Source organism: Mustela erminea, chromosome 4 (genome assembly GCF_009829155.1).
Source record: "Mustela erminea isolate mMusErm1 chromosome 4, mMusErm1.Pri, whole genome shotgun sequence".
NCBI lineage: Eukaryota > Metazoa > Chordata > Mammalia > Carnivora > Mustelidae > Mustela > Mustela erminea.
This window is the reverse complement of record NC_045617.1, coordinates 716,436-739,847: the sequence shown is the minus strand read 5'-3', so window position 1 is coordinate 739,847 and position 23,412 is coordinate 716,436. Positions and strand designations below refer to the sequence as shown.

General features: G+C 52.7%; 2 protein-coding genes across 19 annotated transcripts in view; both read right to left on the bottom strand.

The window, feature by feature from the left end:
* The window catches only part of WDR27 (WD repeat domain 27), a 141,381-nt gene that overhangs the window by 38,984 nt on the left and 78,985 nt on the right, over positions 1-23,412 (bottom strand). Inside the window, exon 26 of one of the 15 annotated variants that reach the window (XM_032338435.1) lies at positions 12,523-14,056. The exons of 13 other annotated variants lie outside the window; for them this stretch is intronic. In XM_032338435.1, the coding sequence (XP_032194326.1) occupies positions 13,760-14,056 (297 nt within the window). In that variant the 3' untranslated portion in view covers positions 12,523-13,759. Of the gene's footprint in view, positions 1-12,522; positions 14,057-15,099; positions 16,976-23,412 lie in introns of those variants that run through there. One more of the 15 variants, XM_032338442.1, reaches the window with a different exon arrangement.
* LOC116587937 lies at positions 9,426-12,469 on the bottom strand. 4 transcript variants are annotated; one of them, XM_032338447.1, is made up of 4 exons: positions 11,335-12,469; positions 10,763-10,811; positions 10,158-10,262; positions 9,426-9,979 (listed from the first exon to the last, which is right to left on the bottom strand). In XM_032338447.1, the coding sequence occupies exons 1-4, from the start codon at positions 11,361-11,363 to the stop codon at positions 9,644-9,646; spliced, it is 519 nt and encodes a 172-aa protein (XP_032194338.1). In that variant the 5' UTR covers positions 11,364-12,469; the 3' UTR covers positions 9,426-9,643. The 4 variants fall into 4 exon arrangements, 1 of the variants encoding a protein (XP_032194338.1); XR_004284702.1 differs by adding an exon at positions 10,458-10,490 and having other exon boundaries at positions 9,426-10,262; positions 10,763-12,469; XR_004284703.1 differs by having other exon boundaries at positions 9,426-10,490.

Here is a 23,412-nt window from a genome sequence, read left to right as displayed (position 1 = left end):
GTGGTTCTCAGGGCTTCCCGAGATCCGGATCCTCCGCAAGGCCAGGTGAAACAGTTGCTGGGCCTTACCCCACACTTCTGTATCCAGTAGGACCGGGTGGAGGACCCGAGATCTGCATTCCTAACAGGTGACGGCGGTGCTGCGGGTCCAGGGTCCACACCGAGAAACACTCCCTCCCTCACCTGCTCCCATGCCCTCCCGCAGCTGCCATACGGGTCAGAACAGAGATGCTGGCGAGCATCTCCCAAGCTGTCAGACTCACAGTCTTCAGATGTTAACTCTACGGTGCACATTTAAGTTTTTGCAACACTTTCCTGTTTCCGGTGGAACTGGAATTTCTCTGCAAACGTGCAGTATTTCATCTGAGCTAAAGCCTGGAATGCCACAACAGCACCAGCTACACTTGGAAGGGGTCCAAGCACTTCTCCGTGTTCTCCATCTTATTTTATTTTTTTATATTTCTTTTCTGTGTTCCAGAATTCATTGTTTATGCAGCACACCCAGTGCTCCATGCAGTCCGTACCCTCCTTAGTACCCACCACCAGGCTCACCCAACCCCCTACTCCTCTCCCCTCCAAACCCTCAGTTTGTCTGTCAGAGTCCACAGTCTCTCATGGTTCGTTCCCCCTCCCATTTCCCCCAACTCCCTTCTCTCCTTCTCCCCATGTCCTCCGTGTTACTCCCTGTGCTCCACAAATAAGCGAAACCATATGATAATTGACTCTCTGCTTGACTGATTTCACTCAGCATAATCTCCGCCAGCCTTCAGCAGGCGAATGGATAAAGACAGGGTCCGTATATACAATGGAGTATTATGTCTCCATTAGAAGGGAGCATATATATTTTTAAATAATTTACAAGGATACATATGAGGTAACACCAACAAGCAGAAAAGCATATCATGTTCCTGGATGAATTATCCAAATTATAAAGATCTCAATTCACTGAAAATTGATCCAAAATTGAAAACAATCCTAATCAAAGCCTCAGTATGAGAAAATAACTCCAAAAATCATCTGGAGAAGTAAAGCATAACAATAGCTAAGAGGACAATAGCAGAAAAGTAAGAAACTCCAACTTATGCCCCTCTCAATAAAAGCAATTTAAAAACTGCATAATTGTCAGAATTAGCTTTTCTTCATAAATCTGAAAATCAAAGGACTGTTAGAGCATTTGCTCAACAGCAGAGCTCTAGATGCTGGGTTGCTCTCAACCCTTCCCTGCAGGAATCCCGAGGCTCTGGTACTGGCACGTCTGTCTGTTCCCAGGTCCCGGCTCAGCAGTGGCCATGACACTAATACCCGGACCGCCTACAGGAGACGGAGCAGAGCGGTCTCGTGCACAAGACTTCAGTCATGTACTTCGCCCTATCTGATGCCTCCCAAAAGGCTTGTCCTGTTGTATGCAACTCAGTACCAGTCAGGGCTAAAGCATTTGTCTACAACGGTCAGAGGCTAATGCTGTAGTTGCTGCTGGCTGGGCAATAGATAATATTTGGGGAAAAAACAGACAAACCAGAAACCTTGGAAGGGGAGGCTTCCATATGAGTTCGAAAAGCTCAGCCATATTCCTGGGAACCTAGAAGTCCATGTGCATGCTTAGGGCTGCACAGATGCTCAGGAATGACCTGAGAAGGCCCTATATTCTCACCTCTCACTGACCTTGAAGCTCTATGAAGATGTAAAGAATAAGAAAGATTTGTACATTGCTTGGCTGAGTGTTGAAGTTGTGTGTGTGTGCATACACACACACACACACACACACACACACACACACCCCTCCTGTTCAAAGACTGGGAAATTGCTTGGTCTTAAGCGTTTAAGGAAATCTCTGCTCTATCACTCGTTGACAGCCAAGTTAACTGGACATTGACTTCAATGGCTACAAGTGACAAATAATACTTGCAGAATGTGCAGAATCAGTTCAGAAAAGTAAGTAAAGCATGAATAAAGATAATTATAATAAGCAGTAATAAGAAATAGTCCTGGGAAGGAGAGAGAATCTGAGTTTAAAACTAGATGGATCACTTTACAATGATCAAATACTGAGTTTTCAACAATAAAAAAGTATAAGGCATGCAAGGAAACAAGACAGTATGGTCTAGACATTGGACTTTCTAGACAGACTTCAATCAGCTACTTTAGTCAGTTCAAGGAGGAACAGGAAACCATGCCTAAAGAACTGATGGGAAGTCTGAGAATGACACGTCACCAAGCTGAGAATGTCAATGAAGAGCTGGGAATTAGAAAGAAGAACCAGATAGAAATTCCAAAGTTGGAAAGCATAATTCCTGAAGTGAAAAGTTCACTTGAGGGTCTCCGCAGCAGATCCAGGTGAGCAGAGGAAAAATCAGAGAGCTTTAACACACGTCAGCAGGAGCAGATCCTATGGGACACCATTAAATATCCCAACACACGGGGCGCCTGGGTGGCTCAGTGTGTTAAGCCGCTGCCTTCGGCTCAGGTCATGATCTCAGGGTCCTGGGATCGAGTCCCGCATTGGGCTCTCTGCTCGAGGGGAGCCTGCTTCCCTCTCTCTCTCTCTCTCTCTGCCTGCCTCTCCGTCTACTTGTGATTTCTCTCTGTCAAATAAATAAATAAAATCTTTAAAAAAAAAAATATATCCCAACACACATATGCCATTTCCAGAAAGTAGGAAAAGAAAGGAGTAGACAGAATATCTGAAGAAATAATGATGAATATTTTCCAAATTTTATGAAGACCATTAATCTATACATCTAAGAAGCTCAAGAAACTCCAAATAGAATAAGTTCATAGAATACCAGCATATATTATAATGAAAATTTCCCAAGATTAAACAAAAAGACAATCTTGAAAGCAGCAAGACAGAAGCAATTCATCATGTACAAATGATCATAAGATGATTAGCACTGGATTTCTCATCAGAAGCCATGGTGTCCAAAAGGCAGCAGGGTACCATAAACAAAGTGCTGAAAGAAAAAAAAAATCAGTCAATTGTTCTATATCCAGCAAAACTATCCTCTGAAAATATAGGAAAAATTGGGATATCCCCAGATAAACATTAAGAGGGTGTGTTGCTAGCAGACCTTCCCTACAACCAGTGCTGGAGGGAGCCCTTCAGGATGAATGGAAAGACACCAGGAAACAACTAAGTCCATAAGAACACCAGCAAACGTAACTAAACAGGTAAATGAAAGACAGCATAAATGAACTTTTGTTGGTAACTCCTTTTATTTTCAACTTGATCTAAAAGACAGATGCATAAAGCAATAACTATAAATAATAATTATACATCTATGTTGGTGGGGAAGCAATGCATAAAAAAAGAGAAGACACAAGTTACTAAAACCAGGAGTGAGACATTATGACTGACTTTAAGGAAATAAAATGATCATAAGTGACAACTCAAACCACAGCATCCCAGCAGATCATGGGATGGACATGAAATGGACACAATCACATGAACATATGAACTACCAAAACTGACTTACGAAGAACCAGCTCTGTAACAGTTAAGAAGACGAAGTCAGTGTCAGGAAGATGGGGATGATAATTAAGACCTTCAACAAAGAAACTCAGGACTGGATGGCTTTACTGCTGAATTCTGCTAACAAATATCACTATTAAATTTTTCACACAACAGATGAGGAAAGAACACTTAAGAATTCATTGTGAGACCAGTATCTCCCTAAGACAAAAGTCAGGCAATGATGTCACAGGGAAAGAAAATTAGAGAATAATATCCCTTATGGATACAGATGCAAAAATCCTCAACAAAATACAGAGGAACTGAATGCAACAACATACAAAAAGCTTATACACTATGATTAAGTGGGATTGACCCCAGGAATTCAAGGTTAGTAGGCCATACAAAAGTCAGTTCATGCAATACCCCATAACAATGGAATAAAAAACACATAAACATCTCATCAGATACAAAAAAATTTTAAAGTATGGAACATCTTTTGATGTAAACAAAAACATTTAACAGACTAGACACAGAGGAGACCTTTCTCTACCATTTATGACAAAACCACAGCTAAGATCACACTTAATGGTGAAAAACTGAAAATTTTCCGTAAGATCTGGAACATGATGAGGATGTCTGTTTTCAGAACTTCTATAAAACACTGTAGTGGAGGTTCCAGCCAGAGCAATTAGACAAGAAAAAGAAATAAAAGCCATCTAAAATGGAAAGGAAGAAGTAAAACTATCTCTATTTGCACATGACATGACCTTATCCATTGATAGTTTCAAAAACTCCATTAAAAGTGACATTAAAACTAATAAACCAGTGCAGCGAGGGTGTGGAATTCAAGATCGACATCTGAGATGAGCTGCACGTCTACACAGTAGCAGTGAACATTCTCAAGGTAAATTAAGAAGATAATTTCATTTACAATAGCATTGAAAAGAGTAAAATACTCAGGAATTAATTTAGCAAAATACATGCATGACTTTTACAACAAAAAATATGAAACACTGTTGTGAGAAATTAAATAAGATCTACATAACAGAAAGTCATCCTATATTCATAAAACGGAAACAATGTTGTTATAATGGCAAACTCCCCAAATTCAATGAGAGATTCAGTGTAATCCCTATCAAAACTTTTTGTACATACAAGAAGAAAATCTGATCCTAAAACTCACATGGAAATGCAAGAGACCCTGAATAACCAAAACCATCTGGAAGAAAAACAAAGCGGGAAGACTCACACTTCCCACTCTCCACACTGACTACAAAGCTACAGTAACCCGGTCAGCACGGCAGTGTCATAGGACAGACACAAAGAACAACGCGGTGGACCTGCGTGTCCAGAAACACACCCACAATCCATGGTCAGCTGACCTCTAACAAGGGTTCCAAGCCCATTCAGGAAAAGAACCGTTCTTTCGATAAACGGTATCAAATGACGGTATATCCACAGGTGAAAAAGGCACGGGGGTTGGACCGCTACCTTCTATCCTACAGAAAAATGACTCTCCTGAGCTAAGGGGTACTATAAAATTAAAAAAATAGAAGTGCAAGGACAGTCCACAGGATGAAAGGAAACGGCCGCCGGTCACATATCGGACGAGGGTCTAACAATGAATGTCAGCTTGCCCGGTTAGCAATGGGAAGAGTGTTTCAACAGAGTTTTCTAAGGGATTTGAGTAGAAATTCTCCAAAGAAGACATTAGAGACATAGACTTGGCCAAGAAGCATACAAGAAGATACTCCACCATCAATCATTAGGGAAATGAAAATCAACCACGAGGTGCCACTTCACACCCACTAGAACAGTGGTAACCAAAAAATCAAAACTAAGTGTCAGCAAAGATGTGGAGAAATCAGGACCCTTACACATTGCTAGTGGGACTCTAAAATAATGCCGCCACCATATAATTTTGGCAGCTTCTCAAACGGTTACAATCACGGTGGTGGCGCTTGGTGCCGTGGGTCTCCCAGCGCGGACGCGTGACACCGTGCGGCGTCAGAACAGTGCAGCCCACCCCAGCCGCAGGCCGCAGGGAAGCCGCAGGACGTCGGCTGACGCTGAAAAAGCTTTTGGCCAAAGCCCGCGCGCGTCGTGCCGAAACTGATGAATGAAGACTCCGCAGCGCCGGCGAAGCGGCGACAGCAAGCGTCACAGGTGACGTGGGCACAGAACGCTCCCGGCCAACACGGCAAGAGTGAGGTCTAATGATGTGCGTGTTGCGGGGAAGAAATCAGTCCGTCTCTGCAGATGACATGACTGTCTATGGGGAAAATCCCAAGAGGACAACCAAACAACCAAAACAACCAAAACAATTCCACAAAAAACAAACCACAGAGAGCGACCCCAGAACGTGACCAAAGTCACATCACACAGAATCCCACCTCATCCCGTATGCGGATAATTGAGGAAACCAATGTTAGAGACGGACGGCATCATTTATAACTAAAGAAAATCATATACCAGATACAACCTTCAAAAGCCCGTGCGGTGCAGACCACAACGTGGGGACAAAGGCAACCGAACGCCAGCACACGGAGAAGGACACACCTATCCACATGGTGGCAGACTCAGCACGGGGACCAGCACCACACATCACCCCTGCTGCCCCCGCCCCACGCCCTCCTGCCTTCCATGCGCACCGGAGCGGAGCTTCCACAGGTCCCCTGGGGCAGGAGCTGCCACATCCTGAGGACAGTTCTCGCACGAATCCCTGGCTGACGCGAGCCCCGAGTGCCGAGACCTCGTGCTGTGCACTGCCTCTGCCCGCAGACGGCCGGCGTTGACCTCCAACTCTCGGCTGCTCTTCGCGCGCCAAGGTGGGCAGACAGGTAACCGTGGGCAGCGGGAAGGTCATCCTAGGACACGTTTCGATCCCGCTCCAAACTGGCCAGAGTTGGCACAGACTCATTTAAATCCCGTTTCTGAATTCTTCCCCTGAACCGACAGGCGTACAGAGTTTTCCCACCCGAAGTGGCAGAGGACATGAGAGCATGAAGGTGAGGCCCTTGTGAGCATGAGGCCAACGTGTCTTTGTCCAGTCGGGTGTTCTCTTCATCGTGCGGAAGCTCTGACGTCCTCATCCCACGGGGAGCACAGAGGGGCACAGAGCACGCGCAGCGAGCCCTCAGCGGTCAGCTGACCGGAGTCATCCAGTATCACAGGCAATAAAGAACATGCTTAACATTTTGTGTTAATTGCTAATTTCAGGGCAAGTGGAAGAATTTACTGGAATTTAAAATACAAAGCATTTGAAGAATCTTAGATACAAGGCATTGTCGACCTCCTGCAGAAGAGGGTGAAGGGGTTCACAACAGCAACTTTCAGGCTGAAATCAGTAGCTGAATGTTCTTCAGGACGTCCCGTCTCGTGGCCTCTCACGGGCTACAGCGCGGCTCTAAGGCCGAGGTGACCCCTGGGCGTGCACAGCACGGTCTGGTCACGGGGCACGCACACCCGACTCATGAAACTGCCTTCCCGGGGGACCTGGGGCACCGCTTCCAGCCCACGGAGCGGTTTTGCAAAGTCAACATCTCATCTCAGTGGAGAACAGAGCTCCAGCTAATCAGCTCCAGAAGCAGGCAGGGGCCTATATTTTTGTTAGAAATAAACACTGTTGTCATGATGATTGCTTAAAATTTTCAAGAAAGCATTTCCAGAACACAGTGATCCGAAGCGGCGCTGAGTCCTGAAGTCGTGGCCCGATGACATCAAGGCACGGCGTTCGGGGAGCCTTGCCTGGGATTCAGAGCCTGTAGCAGCCCTGGGGCCCCAGTGAGCCCAGCGCGGGTTCCAACTCACAAGCACCTTATTCCGAAAGTTCAGTCTGTGGGCTGGAACTAATTTCAGAGCAATTATCAAGAAGAAACTTAGAAGAGACTTTAAAACGGGAACTTCTCGAAGAGTCTGACGTCCACCATGAATTACACCTACACTAAGTGTCCTGTAGACCCACAGAAGGTCCACAGACGATTTCTGAAAGGGAACCGGTCCAGGCCCACAGATCCCTCTGCCCCGGGGTCGCCTCAAGCCAAAGGGTCTCTTAGCAAAGCATGCAGTAGCTGCGGAGGACCCGAAGACAGCACCACAGAGACCACCAGAGCATGCGCTGTGCACGCCGTGGGGAACACGTCGACACCCCCGCCCCGTGTGCAACGCCCCTGGGGACCGTGAACAACCCGTCCCGCTCCGTGTGCTTCCCCCCAGGGATCCGCCTGTGGTCGCAGGCTCCCGTCCACATGCGAGCGTTTCAGTCCTCGGTGATGAGAGCGCACTGGCAAATCCTTCTTTCAAATGTGATTCACTGTTGAAACATGTGAGCAGAGGCCAGAACTGTCATCTGGGCTCATGTGACATCTAAACACAGGACCCTCTGCCGTTCCTTTCTCCAGTCGTGGTTTGAGGAACGCACTTTGAAGTTGGGTCTCCGGGCTGCCGCGGCGGCTGCGCATTTCCCTACCTCGCTCGCTCCTCCTCCTCACCCTCCCCCTCCCCCTCCCCCCTGCCTTCCCTTCGCTCCTTCCCTCGACCCCTCCCTCCCTCCCTCCCCTGCTCCCACTGGAAGGAAGGACTTTAGTCTCCACTTCAGGCCTCTCTTCTTCTTCATCAGGGATGCTGAGCCTCCGTTGGAAACACCTAACTAGTTCTGGAGAACGTGCTCCGGCCAAGTCTAACCTCCTCCGCGTCCCGCGGCCAGGCGAGCTGGCTCGTCTGAACGAACACCGGGTTCCACTAACTATTGTGCCTCTGCTGTCACGTGTCAAGAGAGGACAGAGTTGAGGTCACGTTGCGTGGCTTCTTCAGCTGTCTCTAGTTCTTATGTTACAATAAAATAATTTGCAGTTCTACTTCAATTTGCTGGAGTTTATTCTACTGTGTTTATTTCATTTTCTGAATGCCCACGGCCCGTGAAAATCTGGTTGTTTGGGGCCTCCCCTCTGAGAGCGCGCGGCAGCAGCCGGCTCGGGCAGTTCCCCCGCACAGACGGGAGTCCGTGGAAAGCCGGTGCCGAGCAAGCGTGGGGCTTCTGCCTCTGAGTCTGACGTGCTTGTCCTGGAAATTCCAAGGGAGGCCCCCGTGTTGTCTGAGCACCACACGGCCTTAGGAGCCTTGACACACACACACGGAAATGGCCATGCAGGGCTCCCGAGGGCGAGTGGCGGCTGGGACCCACATGTAGGCCTCGCCTGGCCGGGCCACATGGTTAAGACACCAGCCTCGGTTTACCTCTGAACACATCCGCGTGACTGTGGGAGGGGACAGGACACAGGACAGAGGGCCAGCCTGGGCACGCGGAAACTCCTTACAGGTGGTGCGTACCCCCAGCACCACACGTGCATAAATGCCAACAGTCACGTTTCCCTGGAAAGTATTAAATTCTCACTTAAAGGTCCCTGCCTCGTCCTCTGGTACTTCTCACCAGAGCCCCTTTCTGCATTCTTCTTCACTGGTGCGGTCGTTCCTCCGTGTTTCTCCTGACCCTGGATACCTGCCCGCCACCTGCACCAGACGCCACTGCATGAGGGTAACAGGCAGGCGGGCGTTGGCCGGGACAGACGTCGTACACGGAGCGTCTCGAGTCCGGGACACGTTGAACACGGAGTGCCTTGAGTCCGGGACAGACGTCGTACACGGAGCGCCTCGAGTCCGGGACAGATGTCGTACACGGAGCGTCTCGAGTCCAGGACACGTTGAACAAGGAGCGCCTCGAGTCCGGGACAGACGTCGTACACGGAGCGTCTCGAGTCCGGGACACGTTGAACACGGAGCGCCTTGAGTCCGGGACAGACGTCATACACGGAGCGCCTCGAGTCCGGGACAGATGTCGTACACGGAGCGTCTCGAGTCCGGGACACGTTGAACAAGGAGCACCTCGAGTCCGGGACAGACGTCGTACACGGAGCGCCTCGAGTCCGGGACAGACGTCGTACACGGAGCGTCTCGAGTCCGGGACATGTTGAACACGGAGCGTCTTGAGTCCGGGACAGACGTCGTACACGGAGCATCTCGAGTCCAGGACACGTTGAACACGGAGCGCCTCGAGTCCCTTTAGAGTCCATTCCTGAGAATGGCCTTCGCTCCCACTTCTGATACAGAATTGTCAATATTCAGCAGACGAGTATCTTCGATGGCAAATAACCAGTACCCCCCCAGCTCAACACATACAAACTCAAACAGAAAGCCATCAGCCTGTGGGGACGACGCGTGATTGGAGCCTTGACCGCCATGGGAGCCTCCACACTTGCTCCGGCGCCAAGCTCCCCAGACGGCAGGGTGTGGCTGTGCTCTGGGGACGGCGGCACTGCTGTGAGCGGGGAGCCTGCCGATGAGAGCCTGTCCTGGGGTGTGTGGTCCTGGCACCGGGAGTCGCACCGCAGAGCGCAGAGGTGGGCCAGATGGGAAGCATGGGTCTTGGTGAGAGGGCAGATGTGCTATGAGCCTTGCCACACTCTGGGTCCAGGAACAGAAAAACCAGCTTCCTGACACCCCTCTCGCTCCAAACACTGTCATTCCAGTCCCACTAAAATGGAACACAAACAAACAAATCCTAATCCTCTGAAACCCACAAAGCAATCACCGAGAGGAACGCTCTTTCCCAGCTAAGGAAATCTCAGAAATTCCACAGCCAAGTCCATGCACCTGAGGCTAGAACATTAATCCCAGCAGCCACTGTCCCCATGGAAGAGGGGGAACCAGACCTTGACTGCTCCGAGGCGACTGATGAAGCCCACACAAGCGTCCAGACCGGGGACCGAGCCGTGAAGGATCCGGAGCTCACGCTGTCCAGTGACCGCAGCCGTGACCTACGAGAGGGTGCCCGGAAAGCAGGTTACGCAGTGACCGTGACCACTCAAGTCCTGGAGGTTAAGGCATTACCAGCTGGACGGCCAGCACAACGGGCTGAACTCCATGCCCTAGCCCAAGCCCTCACCCTCAGCAAAGACAAGCGAGTCAACCTCCACATGCCTCTCAGTACGCCTTTGCTCCTGTGCACATACATGGGGCCATCCAGAAGGAGAGGGGCCTCCTTACTGCCGCGGGAAAAGCTATCAACAATAAGGAAGATGCTAAAACTCCTCGAAGCCATCTGGCTTCCAAGAGAAGTAGCAATTGTGCACAGTAAGGGACCCAGTAAGGAGACGACCCCATAGTGCGGGGAAATCATCCGGCAGATGAGGCTGCCAAGACTGCAGCCAGTGGGGACACAGACAGAGCCCCTTCCCTGGCGATGGCACGGACACCCCTGGGAGAAGTCCCTCCCCCCGGTTACACTGACAAAACGGGCCACGGCTGAGGGACCCACCCTGACTAAGAAGGGACGATGGGTGATGCCAGACGGGCACATCTTCATCCTAACAACAGCAGGGCGTCCAGTCAAGGAAACACCCCCGGCTCACCCCCCTGGGGAAGGAGGAGCTTTCCCCGCCAAGGAGCTCTCCTGCACCCGCCAGCAGCCAGCCATCAGCAGCCGTGCACAACCTGCGCGGACACAACGCCCGGCCTGCGCCACTGCCCCGCCAGGAGTCCGGAGGAGGAGGGCAGCAGCCCCGCCCGGAGATCAGGACATGGACGCAGACGGGCAGCCGAGCAGGGGCCCAGACGTCTCCTGGTGATAACGCGCACGCACTCTGGACGGAGCAAAGCCGGAAGTAGCCAAAGTCCTCGTGTGGGAGGTCGTGCCCCGGTTCGGCCTGCCGTCGACCACGCACAGTGACGACGGGCCCGCATGTGTAGGAGACGTTGTACAGGTCTTGACCGTCTCTCAGCATCACCTGGAGGCTCCGCATCGCCTACCGGCCACGACGTTCAGGGAATGGAGAGCGAAGGAACCGCACCCTCAAGGGGACCCTGGCAAAGTCTGCTCGGGGGACTAACCTCCCACGGCCAGATCCGCCGCCCTGCATGCCCGCCGCACCCCTGGGATGCTAGGTTTCTCCCCTTTCAGATTAGTGTGCGGACGGCCTCCCCGTGCCTGGAGAGCCTTCCTGGAAACGTACGTCAGGCTGGGGATAAAAAAAATAAAAAGACAACTTCAGGCCCTGGGGCCATCCTGAACGAATGACAAAGGTGACCACCAAGAGCCCCGACTCCTCAGGGCCCCAGGTGCACTCCTCCCAGCTGAGACTCAGTCCAGGTCAAAGACTGGAAAAGGGACCCCCGCACACCACAGTGGACGGGGCCCCACACTCTTTTCTAACCACCCCCACTGCCCTGAAGGTCTCCGGTGTCCCCCCGCGGGTCCACCACTCTAAAGCAAACACAGACCGTCACCCGCACGAGGAGCCACACCAGTAAAAGTCCAGCCAAACCCCACAGACCCGCTCTGCTTCGCCTTCAGTGAGACCCATGACGGACGGACACCTGCGCGCCGCGGTGCCTCGTTCCCACCGGCACGGCACGCCTCCTCCTGGGGGTCGGACTCTACACCGCTGCACCTCTGACTGGACTTTTCCCCGGAGACTTGCCATTATTACTGTTTATTGGGTGACCCTACGGTGCTCTACTGCCCTTACCTGTCTGCAGGTTTTACCTGCTGCCGGGCTGCCACGATGACGCTCTCTCATGGCCGGCCGCCAGCTGTCTGCTCCCAGGCGCACTGCAGCACGGTCTTCCCAACCACGGGCGGTCCTGGCCTTCCGCGACGCGGTGCGCTGGTCCTCCTCACGGCCTTCAGCTTGCCCGACCCGGCGAGGGGCCGACACCCCCCCATGACAACCCTGCACGCTCGTCAGTCTCTCCCCTGGTCTCTGGCCTCCCTGGGAGCGACGTCCCACTTACATGCAAGACCTCCTGGTCGCCCCTGATGCTCCCCCACGGCCATTCCCCTTCTCGTGAGCCTGAGGCTGTGTCGGGAGCGCCCTGGGTGCTGCCGACGTCAGGATGTCCCTGGTCCGGTGCGGGGCTACCGCGACAGCGCACAGTGGACATTCCGCCCTCCCTGAGCCTGGCCTGGCCTGACAGCGCCAGTCCGATCCGCCGGCTTCCTGCTCCTCCGAAACCAGCTCACAGCCGCGCAGTGGGAGCCTGGCCTGGCCTGACAGCGCCAGTCCGATCCGCCGGCTTCCTGTTCCTCCGAAACCGGCTCACAGCCGCGCAGTGGGAACCTAATCTCTGCGCTGACGGGCCGGGGGTGTCCGAGGAGCCCTAACCCAGCGGCAGGAGGGAGTCAGTCGCGGTGGGAAGCGCTCCAGCAGACAACTGGTTGGGACCCCCCCTGCCCCGGTCTGGCCCCTTCTCACAGCAGCATGTGGTCCTCGTACTCGGAACACCCTGACCAGGTAATGACCGCACAGACCGCTGAGACCAGATGCCATCGGTCCTTCCTTACTGTCACCCCGAGGAAATGAAGACGACGCCCTGAAACTCGGTGTCTGGAAGGGACTGAAAGGGGATGAGAAGGGAAATCAGCCTTCTAAGGTGGCCAGCCAGTCCAGCAGGGAGATCCCAGTCCTGGTGCCAGGGCCATTCTAGGTTGTCCCTCCTGCCTCCCAGCCGCGGCCACCAAGAAGTGGCACAGACATGGAGTAAAAGCGTATAAACCCCCTCCTTTGTCTGTGCTCAGGGCTCAGACCTTGGGAGACGACTCTCCTCCGAGCCGGCCGGCGTTACATTAACCTCCATCCTCCAAGGTCTCCCAGGGCAGCTTGCCTCTTCTGTCAGGACTGGAAGAACCATCCAGGTTCTGTGACAGGACGAGCAGGAGCCCTCGTCAGCACCTCGGCCACAGCTGTCAGGACCTGACCCGAGGACTCAGCTGGCCATGCCCGGGGAGTGAGAACAGACGCTGGGACGCTGTGTTTTCACTTGCACTTGATCCTCGAACAACGTGGGGCTTAGGAACGCCAAGCCCTGCGTGCCAGAATGCCACACGTAACCTGTGGTGCCTCAAAACCGTAACAACCGAGAGCCCGCCATGGGGCAGAAGCCTTCCTGGTGCACACAGTCTGCGCGCCACACACCTCACACCGAGCGTTCACGACAGAGTCAGCTGGAGAGAAGGAACGTCACGGCCACGGCCACGTGGAAGAGAATGTGTGTTTACGGGACACGCTGCCGTGATCGGGAAACCCGCCGCCAGGAGGACCTGCACAGCTCGCCCCGCATTGCGCACAGGTCAGCGCGCCACTGGGGAACAGCAGGAGGCTGACGGCACTGAATGAACCGCTGAGTATGAGCACGAACACCGAACGACCCCTAAGGAAACACAGCGAATGTCCCTGCGGGCTTCAGCATGGCAAGAGTTTCCAGACAGGCCGGAAAGTAAAATTTGCTCTTCATAAAAATCCCACACTTAGTGTCTTTAAGGGACATTACAACACAAATAGACAAACCACAGATTAGGGGAAACACGGGCAACACATATACCTATGAGAGTATCCGGGACGCACTTCCTAAAGTTCCTCAACGGGGCGGGGGGGGCCTGGCTGGCTCCGTGCGGCACCTGACTCTTCGTTTCGGCTCCGGTCAGGATCTCAGGATGGTGGGATCCAGACCCGCATGGGGCTCCGTGCTCGGCGGGGGTCTGCTTGAGGTGCTCTCTGCCTCTGCCCCTCCCCACCTCACGGACACATACGCGCTCTCTCGCAAACAAGTAAACCTTTAAAAATAATAAAAAGTAAAAAGTTCTACTACTCAGCAGTAATAATGAACAGTTAAAAATAGGCCTATAATCACAGGACATAATGTTCGATATCAGGCATTGTTAAGGAAATGCAGGGATGCTGGGGGGTGTGAATGGCACCTGCTCTAGAAGGTTCTGAGCCTCCACCTGCCCCGCAGCCACGCCCCCATCTGCTTGCTCAGGAGAAAAGGGAACATGTCTCCACACAGATGCCTGCACCAGAAGCAGCTTTAGTCCTGAACGCCCAAACTGGAAACACCAGGACCTCCTTGGCTGACCCAACGGAAAAGCTCTCCATCACGTACAGGAGGGACCACCAGGACAACCAGCAGCACAGAAAGGGTCCCCCTGCCTGGCGCTCTAGAAAAGACAGACCAGGCTCTGGGGCAGATGCTGGGACACTCTTTGCTCTGGGCCATGGAAGGTGCCAGTGAAGGGGTATGTCCTGTGTCTGGAGCGGCGTGGATCCCAGGGACATGTGCGCCAGGTCACAGTGACTGTGACCACCGCCTACCTAGGAGAGGGGCAGAGCCAGCCTCTGACGTGACTCTGAGCACACTATCAGCGCAATTGTGCCAGCACGGTCCACACCGGCTGCCTCCACCTTCAATCTTGCCATTTTAATTTTTTTTTAAGATTTTATTTATTCATTTGACAGAGATCACAAGCAGGCAGAGAGAGGGGGAGGAAGCAGGCTCCCCGCTGAGCAGAGAGCCCGACACGGGGCTCGATCCCAGGACCCTGAGATCATGACCTGAGCCGAAGGTAGAGGCTTTAACCCACTGAGCCACCCAGGCACCCAACCATTTTAATTCTTATTCAAAAAATACTTCAGTTTTGATTAAAAGTATCAAAGTATTGGAGGGCTTGAGGGGCTCCATAATTCAGCATCAGCCTTGGCTCAGGTCATGATCCCGGGGTCCGGGTCGCTGCACTGGGCTCCCTGCTCGGCGGGGGGTCTGCTTCTCTCTCTCCCACCCCCTGTTTGTGTTCCCTCTCTCGCTGTCTCTCTCTGTGTCAAATAAATAAATAAAGCCTTAAAAAGTGTATCCAAGTATAGAAAAATACCTTGCTCGAATCCTTCACAAACGATGGTCAGGATGAGGGTCAGAAGTAGACCTTAGCTGGTCTCCTTGCTGCGCTCTGCACTGGACAGTACCGTGGGCACGAACAGCACAGACATCCCCGCCGCTGCTCTGGGGCCTCCTGTCTGGGAGACACTTCAGCTTCTGTAGGAAGTAGTGAGATCATGTCATCATAGCCCTTGTGATCTGAGATGTTCCGGCTTCGAACAAGCAAGTGTGACCCATATTTCATCAGAAGGCTCTGGATTCAACCTTCCCCTCGACTTCCCGTCTCCGACACAAGGGATGCCCTCTGGGCGCCCTCCACCTTCCTCTCTGACGTCCTGCTGTGTTTCAGGCATGTTAATTAGTGACCCTGAGCGATCTGAATCAGGAGGGGGTGCTGTCCGTCCCCCTAGCCGGGCCGGAGACAGACAGGTGCAACCTAAGAAGGAGTCTGGCCGGGTCCGGCGGAGGCGTTGCCACTGCACGTCAGACATGGGTCTTCTGGGGGAAGTGGCTGGAAGCCAGGGGCTGCAACCCGGGGTATGAGTGTCTGCGTGCAGAGGGTCTCAGTCAGGAGGCTAGCTCAGCCGCAGACACCCAGTACACCAGCTCCCAGGTAACGCAGAGCAGACTCTTCAGGCATGACCCGCGGCCCAGCTGCACCACAATCTGACGACCTTGTGAACGTTCACTTTCCAGCCTCTTCCATGCATCTGTGAAAGTGGAACATCCAGGACAGGGGCCAAAATACCCTGGTATTTGCAGAAACACTCCAGCAGACCTTGGTTCAAGCCTTCCCCAAAATCGTATTCGTGCAAGTGTGCGAGCCGTCGTGTACAGCCGACAGGCTGTTCGTCCGGACCCTCACTGGCCAGACAGAGGTCTCTCGCCTCTGAATCCTGGAGTAAACCCGGCACCGACAGTGCACGCTGGCCATCCTCCACGTGGCGCACAGACGGCGAGGCACTCTCCACGTGCTGGGGGGGCCTGACAGACCCAGAGGTCTTCGTAGCTCAGCCTCCTTCCCCTGCTATCGGCAGCCCGAACGGAACCAATGCCTTACCTGGGTTTCGTCTTAAGCATCGCCTGCACAGGCTATGCCTGCGTTACAGTGGAAGGTCGAGTTCTGGTACAGTATTTGGCTCTTATAGAAAATTACTTGAACACTAAAACAAGTAATATGACAAAAGCCGGCTTTATCTTCAAGTCTGTGTTAAATTTAAATTTTCGGCTTTGCTGTTGACTCTCGTAGATTCCACAGAACGGTTTCCTAAAGGAAGGTACGTGGGACTCCTAGGTTCTTGGGAATGAAACGAGCTTCCGTGATGTGGCCTGATGAGGTGGGCGGGAAACATCGGGAAGGAACGGCTTCAGAACCGGAACCTCGTATGTGAAAGCGAAGTTGAAAGCTCGTGGCTAAAGAAAAGAGAGCTATCGCCGTATCGAGAAAAACAGAACACCCTGCCCACCACGGAACAAAGTCTCGTGGTAGAACTCAGTTCTGGTGTGCGAATCCAGGACGGAAAACGTTGCTCGTGCCCAAGCCACCCCAGGCAGGAGAGCGTGGCCTCTGCTCCCACGTCTGCGGCCGCAGCTCCGTCTGCGGGCCCTCGCGTCTCCCGGGCCCCTCCCTGGGGGCACCCTGACCTCCGTCTGTGTCCACACACAGCGCCATGGGTGTGTCGTGCGGGGCACGCTGGGCTGACGTCAGCTCCACGGAGTACAGACCACACAGCACAGCATCCGCTCAAGAATGTCGGCTTGTCAGCGTCTTCATGCCTCAGTTTCCCCTTCTGCACTGTGAAGATAACTCAGTTCCCACTTCCTAAGAAGAATGTGATTAAAGTACAAGTAAATGCTTACGATGAACTCAAACCCTTTTTTTTTTTTTTTTGGCTCCAGGTAAAAGTTGTGGCTGTGTAGCCAAGAAAGGACGTTGTAAATGGCACTCCACCGCAGCCCGCGTGCGGGGAGCAGCACGCACGGCATCAGAGGCCAAATGAGCACTGAGTCGTCGCCTTGTGGGTTTAACTCCAGCGGTCGCCCTGCAGCCCTCAGCCACCCGTCCAGCGCACACGGGGTCACCAAGGCAGCCTCACAGCTGCACGCGTGTCTCGTGTACGCACACGTCGTGTGACACAAGATGAAGACCCTGTACACACAGACACAGAAGCCACGACGCTCGCGGGCACACTCGGAGGCCTGCGCTGTCCCAGGCCTGTCTGTGCAGAAGAAAGCGACTGCAGAACCACAGAACCACCAAGTTCAACTACCGAATTTTAGAGAGAAGAAAACCAAGGCTCCAGCAGTGTAACGTGGGATGACGTGGCGAACACACAGGCTTTGGCGTTATAAGGTCTCTGCAGGAGGTAACTACCGACTGCGTCAAAATGAGCCAAGTTCTGTACGGACAAGGGACGTGCACTGTGAGGACGTGTGACTCGCCACCGTGAACGCCCAGCCGCACGTGTGCGGTGACCGCGCTCCGGGCCCCTGTGCAGCCCCGCAAGTTAACAGAACAGGGACTTGCACACAAAAGCCAGGAAAAGTGAAGACGTGGAAAAACCAAACACAATGTATCTACTTGCACAGGAGGGGGCAGGAGATGGAGAGGAGTATCAGACGGGCCAATCCGCAACAGACAAGACAGAGGCTTAAACGTGATCTTATCAACAATCTCGTCCAGTGGGGGCATCTGGGGCTCCATCGGTGAAGCGTCTGCCTTCGGTGCAGGTCGTGATCCCACGATCCGGGGATGGAGCCCCGCATCGGACTCTGAGTGGCCCCTTCCCGTGCTCGTGCTCCCTCTCTCTCTCACCCTCACTCAAATAAATAAATAAAATCTTTCAAAAAATTAATAATCTCATCAAATGGAACCACAGAACACACCAAGAGAAAGGCAGGGACAGTCAAATTGGTTAAGAGAACGAAACAAAACTTAGTATCTATGAGAAATGCACTGAAAATAAATGACCCAAGTGGGTTAAAAGGAAACAGAACAGAAAACACCATCCTAACACTAATCAAGAGAGAGCTGCAGTGGCTCCCTTCAGATCAAAGCACACTTCACAAGAGAAGAAAGCCAGAGAGCAGAGCCGTCCTGCCCTAACCAGCAAGCTTCCAAACGCTCGCAGCAAACATTACGGGGAGGAGGGAACCCACAGTTCTGGGAGGACGGACCGCGAGAGCGCTCTTGCCGGCTGATAAAGACACAACGGCCACCTGCCTACACAGACGTCACAGCCCCACCCACCCCCCAGCACACTTGGGCCGTGAACCCCGGTTCGGTGGCTTCAGGCCACGCCGTGCCTGGTCTCCACATGTCGTTAAAGGACAGATCTCAGGAAAGTCCCGACACACTTGGGGACAGAACAGCACGTGTTTGGATAACCCACAGATCAGTGTGGAAATCAAAGGAGACTAGAAAGTGTCTTGAACTAAATGCGTGCATCCCAACAGGGGGACGCGTGCACGGCGGGATCTGGAGGGAGCACACAGCACCCTGCCCCGCGCAGGCACAGACGGTGGCCTGCCTCCACCAGGGCCTGTGGGCCGGCGAGGGCCGGCGACAGGGGTTGGGGGGGCACTGGCAGGGCAGGCCTGGAGACGAGGGCCCCAGAAGGAAGCATCCGTGCCATCTGCTGGGGCGAGGGAGGGCAGGGAGGCAGCAGAGAAGACACAGGCGGTGTGGGGGGGCCGGACCACAGGTGGTGGCGCTGAGCACCGTGTGGGTGGAGACGGCCCTGCGCGTGGCAGGCGCGTGTGGACTGGGGACGTGCGCAGGGAGGGTGCGCGGGGCAGGGCTGTCTGCAGAAGGGCGGGCAGAAGCCAGGAAAGGCTGAGCACGGAGAGATGACAGTGAAGTTTCCTGTGGAAAACCTGCGCTCACCGCGCGGTCCACCGCAGCCACCAGAGTGGCCATGACTCCGTCCATTCCGGAGAGGGCAGCGCGCGGACGGTCACGGGCTCAAAAGAGAAACCGGAACAGAGCTGCGGAGTGGCAGGTGCTGGGGGCGGGGGAGGTCCAGTCAGCCTCTCGGCACCGAGGGGGCCCCGTGGGCTTCTCCCACACTGCCAGCCTCTGCTGACGCGGACACATCTCCAGCCGACCAAACTGATTTTCCACCGAAAACGTCAAGTGCGATTTAAAAACAAACCATCATATTTAAGAGTGGAAGGGGCGAGCACAGACCACTCCTTCACGACAGAGCAAAGGGAGACACAGACTGCTGAAACAAGCAGGGAAACAAAACCCTTTTTCCTTTCAATATGGTTTTTAAGGACTGAGTATAATTAAAATACATTATTTTCTTATTTTAAAATTGAAAGTCCAAACCATGAAGATAAGATTTATCAAGCTCACTGTTTGGCCTAATTTGGTGATCCCGGAGTCCACATGTGAAGGAGTCACCCAGGCCAAAGTGGGAATGGGGGCAGGGTGGGGGGAGGGCGGGGGCTGGGGCGTGCGGGGGGGGTGTTGAGAGAGAACCCGCTTGCCGGAGAACTTCAGAAGAGCCACGTGCGAGACACGACTTCGCAGCTCACCGCAAAGACCACGAGGCCTCCGCAGCCCAGGGCCCCTGCGTCCACTCCTGTCCACACGGCACCCAGTGCTGGACAGGTGACTAGCTCTTCCTGTCCCGGGCAGTCGTGGTGGGCGCCACGAGGACCAGACACGTGGACGAGAAGGCAGAGGGCAGCCGGCGTGCCTCCTGCCCTCCGGTCTGTGTGTCAACACGGCGCACACGGCTGGAGCCTGGTTTCCTATGCGTGGCCAGAGCGCACACAGCCGCCCGGTCTGAGGAGCACCACGGCTGCCGCCTGCTCCCCAGCCTGGTTCTCCAGCCCTGACTCCTGCCACAGTCCGCGCCGTGCCTCACAGCCCAAGACGCAGAGGGGAGGCTGGGGAGGCGGGAGGGCCCCCAAGGACTCCCACACGTGGAAGAGCCCCCGACGGCACTGCAGTCTGGCCCTGCGACAGCCGCAGCCCGCGCTCTCTCCTCCTGCTCACCCGAAGCCCACACCTTTCGTGAGCTGCGGGAGTATTTTCTGCAACAGTCACGGGCGTGTGAATGAACGATCTATTTGAGTTCCACGTTCAAAAAAACAAGAGGAAAGGCCATTCTCCACGAAGCACTCGTAAGGCAACAATCCCAGAGAGGTGCTCTGCTTGGAGAAGAGAAAGCCAGCTCTGTCTGCCCCCCGACCCCCGCTTACTGCTCCGGCGGCTGGAGAGCCGGTGTCCCCAGCAGCAGGAGTCAGCAGCCAGCAGAGGTGCCGGCGCCCCTCCCACGAGCGCAGCGCTGCCACTGCTCTCTTTCCGCCGGGACATGAGGGCCGATTCCTAAAGGCAAGGTCTATTTTTTTTTTTTTTGGTAAAATTTTATACTAAGATGAAACTTTGCTCTCCATCAGTCATCAAGGAGACGGACCTTTAATATTAAGTTCCACGTGATGTCCTAAATTAGAAACACCAGCGTGAATTGATACTCTAAGTCAGACAGAACACTGGGGATCCTGGTCTACTTCTGTTCATTGTAAGGGGGCCGGTCATTAACTTTCATCTACTAAAAACACCTCACCGGATATTAAAAGTCTAAAATACGTATTTATTTCCTTCCTGACTTTAAATGGTGAAGAAACAATTTCCCTCCAGGGTATGTATTCCCGAACTGCAGAACCGCTAGAACGTTCTAGGGACACACGCAGAGAAGCCATCCACTTCCTGTAACGGAGCCATCACCAAGGACCTCAGCATTAAGAAGTGAGTTTTGCAGACCTAGCACCATTTTCACATTTGCTGACAGCATCAGCTCCGTGGTTACCTCTATTACTGATCTTTCTTCAAGAGCCTGGTTCTGTCCGAGACTGACTGCGCACGGAGAGGGACCCTTTCCATCAGTGACAAATGGAAGAAAAGTTCTGTAATATCCACAGTAAGACCCTGATCACGCTACAACACTCAGCGTCATCGGGAGACCGCTGGAGAACACCCAGCTCTGTCTGGGCAGGACCAACCACCAGGGCAGCACAGGCGTCTCCTCTGGCTGGGGGGCCCCAGCAGGTGTCTGTGCTCCACCGTGACCTCCTGCCTCCCCAGAGAAGGCGCCTGCAATGTCCATGCTCGTGGCCCGAGCAGATCCTCCCTGCGCTCCCGGCCTTCGAACAGGCTACACGAGAAGAAAATCCAGAACTGTTCCGATGATGACCACTCTGACCTGCCACTCGCCAAGACGAGCGCGTGCACCCACCGTGACTTACGGACGTGACTCTGTAGGTTCGCCTCACACAGCAATGGGCTTAGGGGTCAGGGCTTCGCCCTGAGTGAGAGCGGTGTGGAACCGCACACACCTCCCGTCCAGAGGACAAACAGCTCTGCCAGATGGCCGTCCTTCTCCCGACACAGCTGAGAGAGGGAGCAGGCCACACACTGCCGGGGTCACAACCTCAAGCCCAAACCCCACCACTCTGCCTTGCAGGGCTAAGGAAGCTTCCTCGTAAAAGGCAGCGATGTCTGTGACCAAACGCAGAATGACATCACCCCAGAAACGGGGGAGATGTGTCCCGTTTCATCAACGGTAGATGTCTTCAGTGCCACTTTCGCGACCTTCAAGTCCTGAACCGAGTGCAGGCCACGAACTCCCAGAAGCCACCGTGCATGCCACTTTCTCAAAGACTGAGCTACGGTTAAGGCCACGCGGGACTGTTGTTGGGCTTTTGTGCCAGCTGTGGTGGCAGAAGAGCTCCGCCAGCTACCGCGGTCTCAGCTCCACGTACGCCCTGCGGGCAGCCCCCACATGGCGGGCTTGACCCCACACGGCGCCCAGACCCCCGCCTTACCTGGACCGCGTCCTCGTGCCCCCGCAACTGCAGACTCTCCAGAGGGACCACGGGAAGGAAGGACTCAGCGTCATGCCTTTTCAGTCTCATCTCCACAGCAATGCTGGAGATTGGTGGTTCATTCTGACTCTTTAAAATTACAATTCAGTTTATTAAAGACTCTAATATGAAGATCTAGTTTCCTTAAGCTCATTCAATTTGATATCTTATTTATTATATTTAGAAATCGAGTGAATGTTAATATTCACAAGCAAAGTGCCTTCCTTTTGTGTTAAAGTTACTCATGATGAACAGATTAAAAATCTTCAGGCAATGAATGAAGTTTATGAGGGTTTTGGAGTGGAGTGGGGTGGGGGATGGGAGGGCCTGGTGGTGGGTCTTAGGGAGGGCACGGACTGCATGGAGCACTGGGTGTGGTGCACACACAATAAATCTTGGAACACTGAAAAAATAAGATTAAATTAAAAAATAAAATTGTCAAGATTCATTTCAAATATATTCAAGATATATATTATATATGAATATATAATACTTTAAATGAAAAAAAAACTTAAAAAGCAAAATGCTCCCACTTTTCAAAAATCTAAGAAAGTAAACCTAAAATATGCTGAATCTCAACTTCTCTTAAAAATTCAAATGCTGCAGTTTTCGGGTCATAGGGTAGATCTATTTTTATTTTTTTGAGGCTCTCCACACTGTTTTCCGAAGTGGCTGCACCAACTTGCATTCCCACCAACAGTGGAAGAGGGTTCCCCTTTCTCCACATCCTCTCCAACACATGTTGTTTCCTGTCTTGTTGATTGTGGCCATTCTGACTGGTGTAAGGTGGTACCTCAATGTGGTTTTGATTTGAATCTCCCTGATGGCTAATGATGATGAACATTTTTTCATGTGTTTGTTAGCCACTAATATGTCTTCTTTGGAGAAGTGCCTGTTCATGTCTTCTGCCCATTTTTTGACATTATCTGTTTTTTGAGTGCTGAGTTTGAGGAGTTCTTTATAGATCTTGGATATCAGCCCTTTGTCTGTAGTGTCATTTGCAAATATCTTCTCTGATTCTGTGGGTTGCCTCTTTTTTTTGCTGGCTGTTTCCTTTGCTGTGCAGAAGTTTTTGTTTTGTTTTTTGCCAAAAAAAAAAGTTTATTTGGTCTCAAAACTGTAATATCAAATAAAAAGTGACATCTAATAAATTATTAATGCAAAAGCAAAAAGATAAACTTACATGATATCCCTATATGATTACTTGAAGATAAAATTTCTTATGCTGTAATTTCTAATTTTTTGCTCTTTTTCTCACTGTTAACTTTAACATTAATTCTGTTCATATGAATATGCTCTATTCTTACATTTGCTAGGCCATCAGCTATAATGAAGGAAGCGGAGAAGAAATTTTGGACCATATGGGGAAAGCTCAGTCACAAA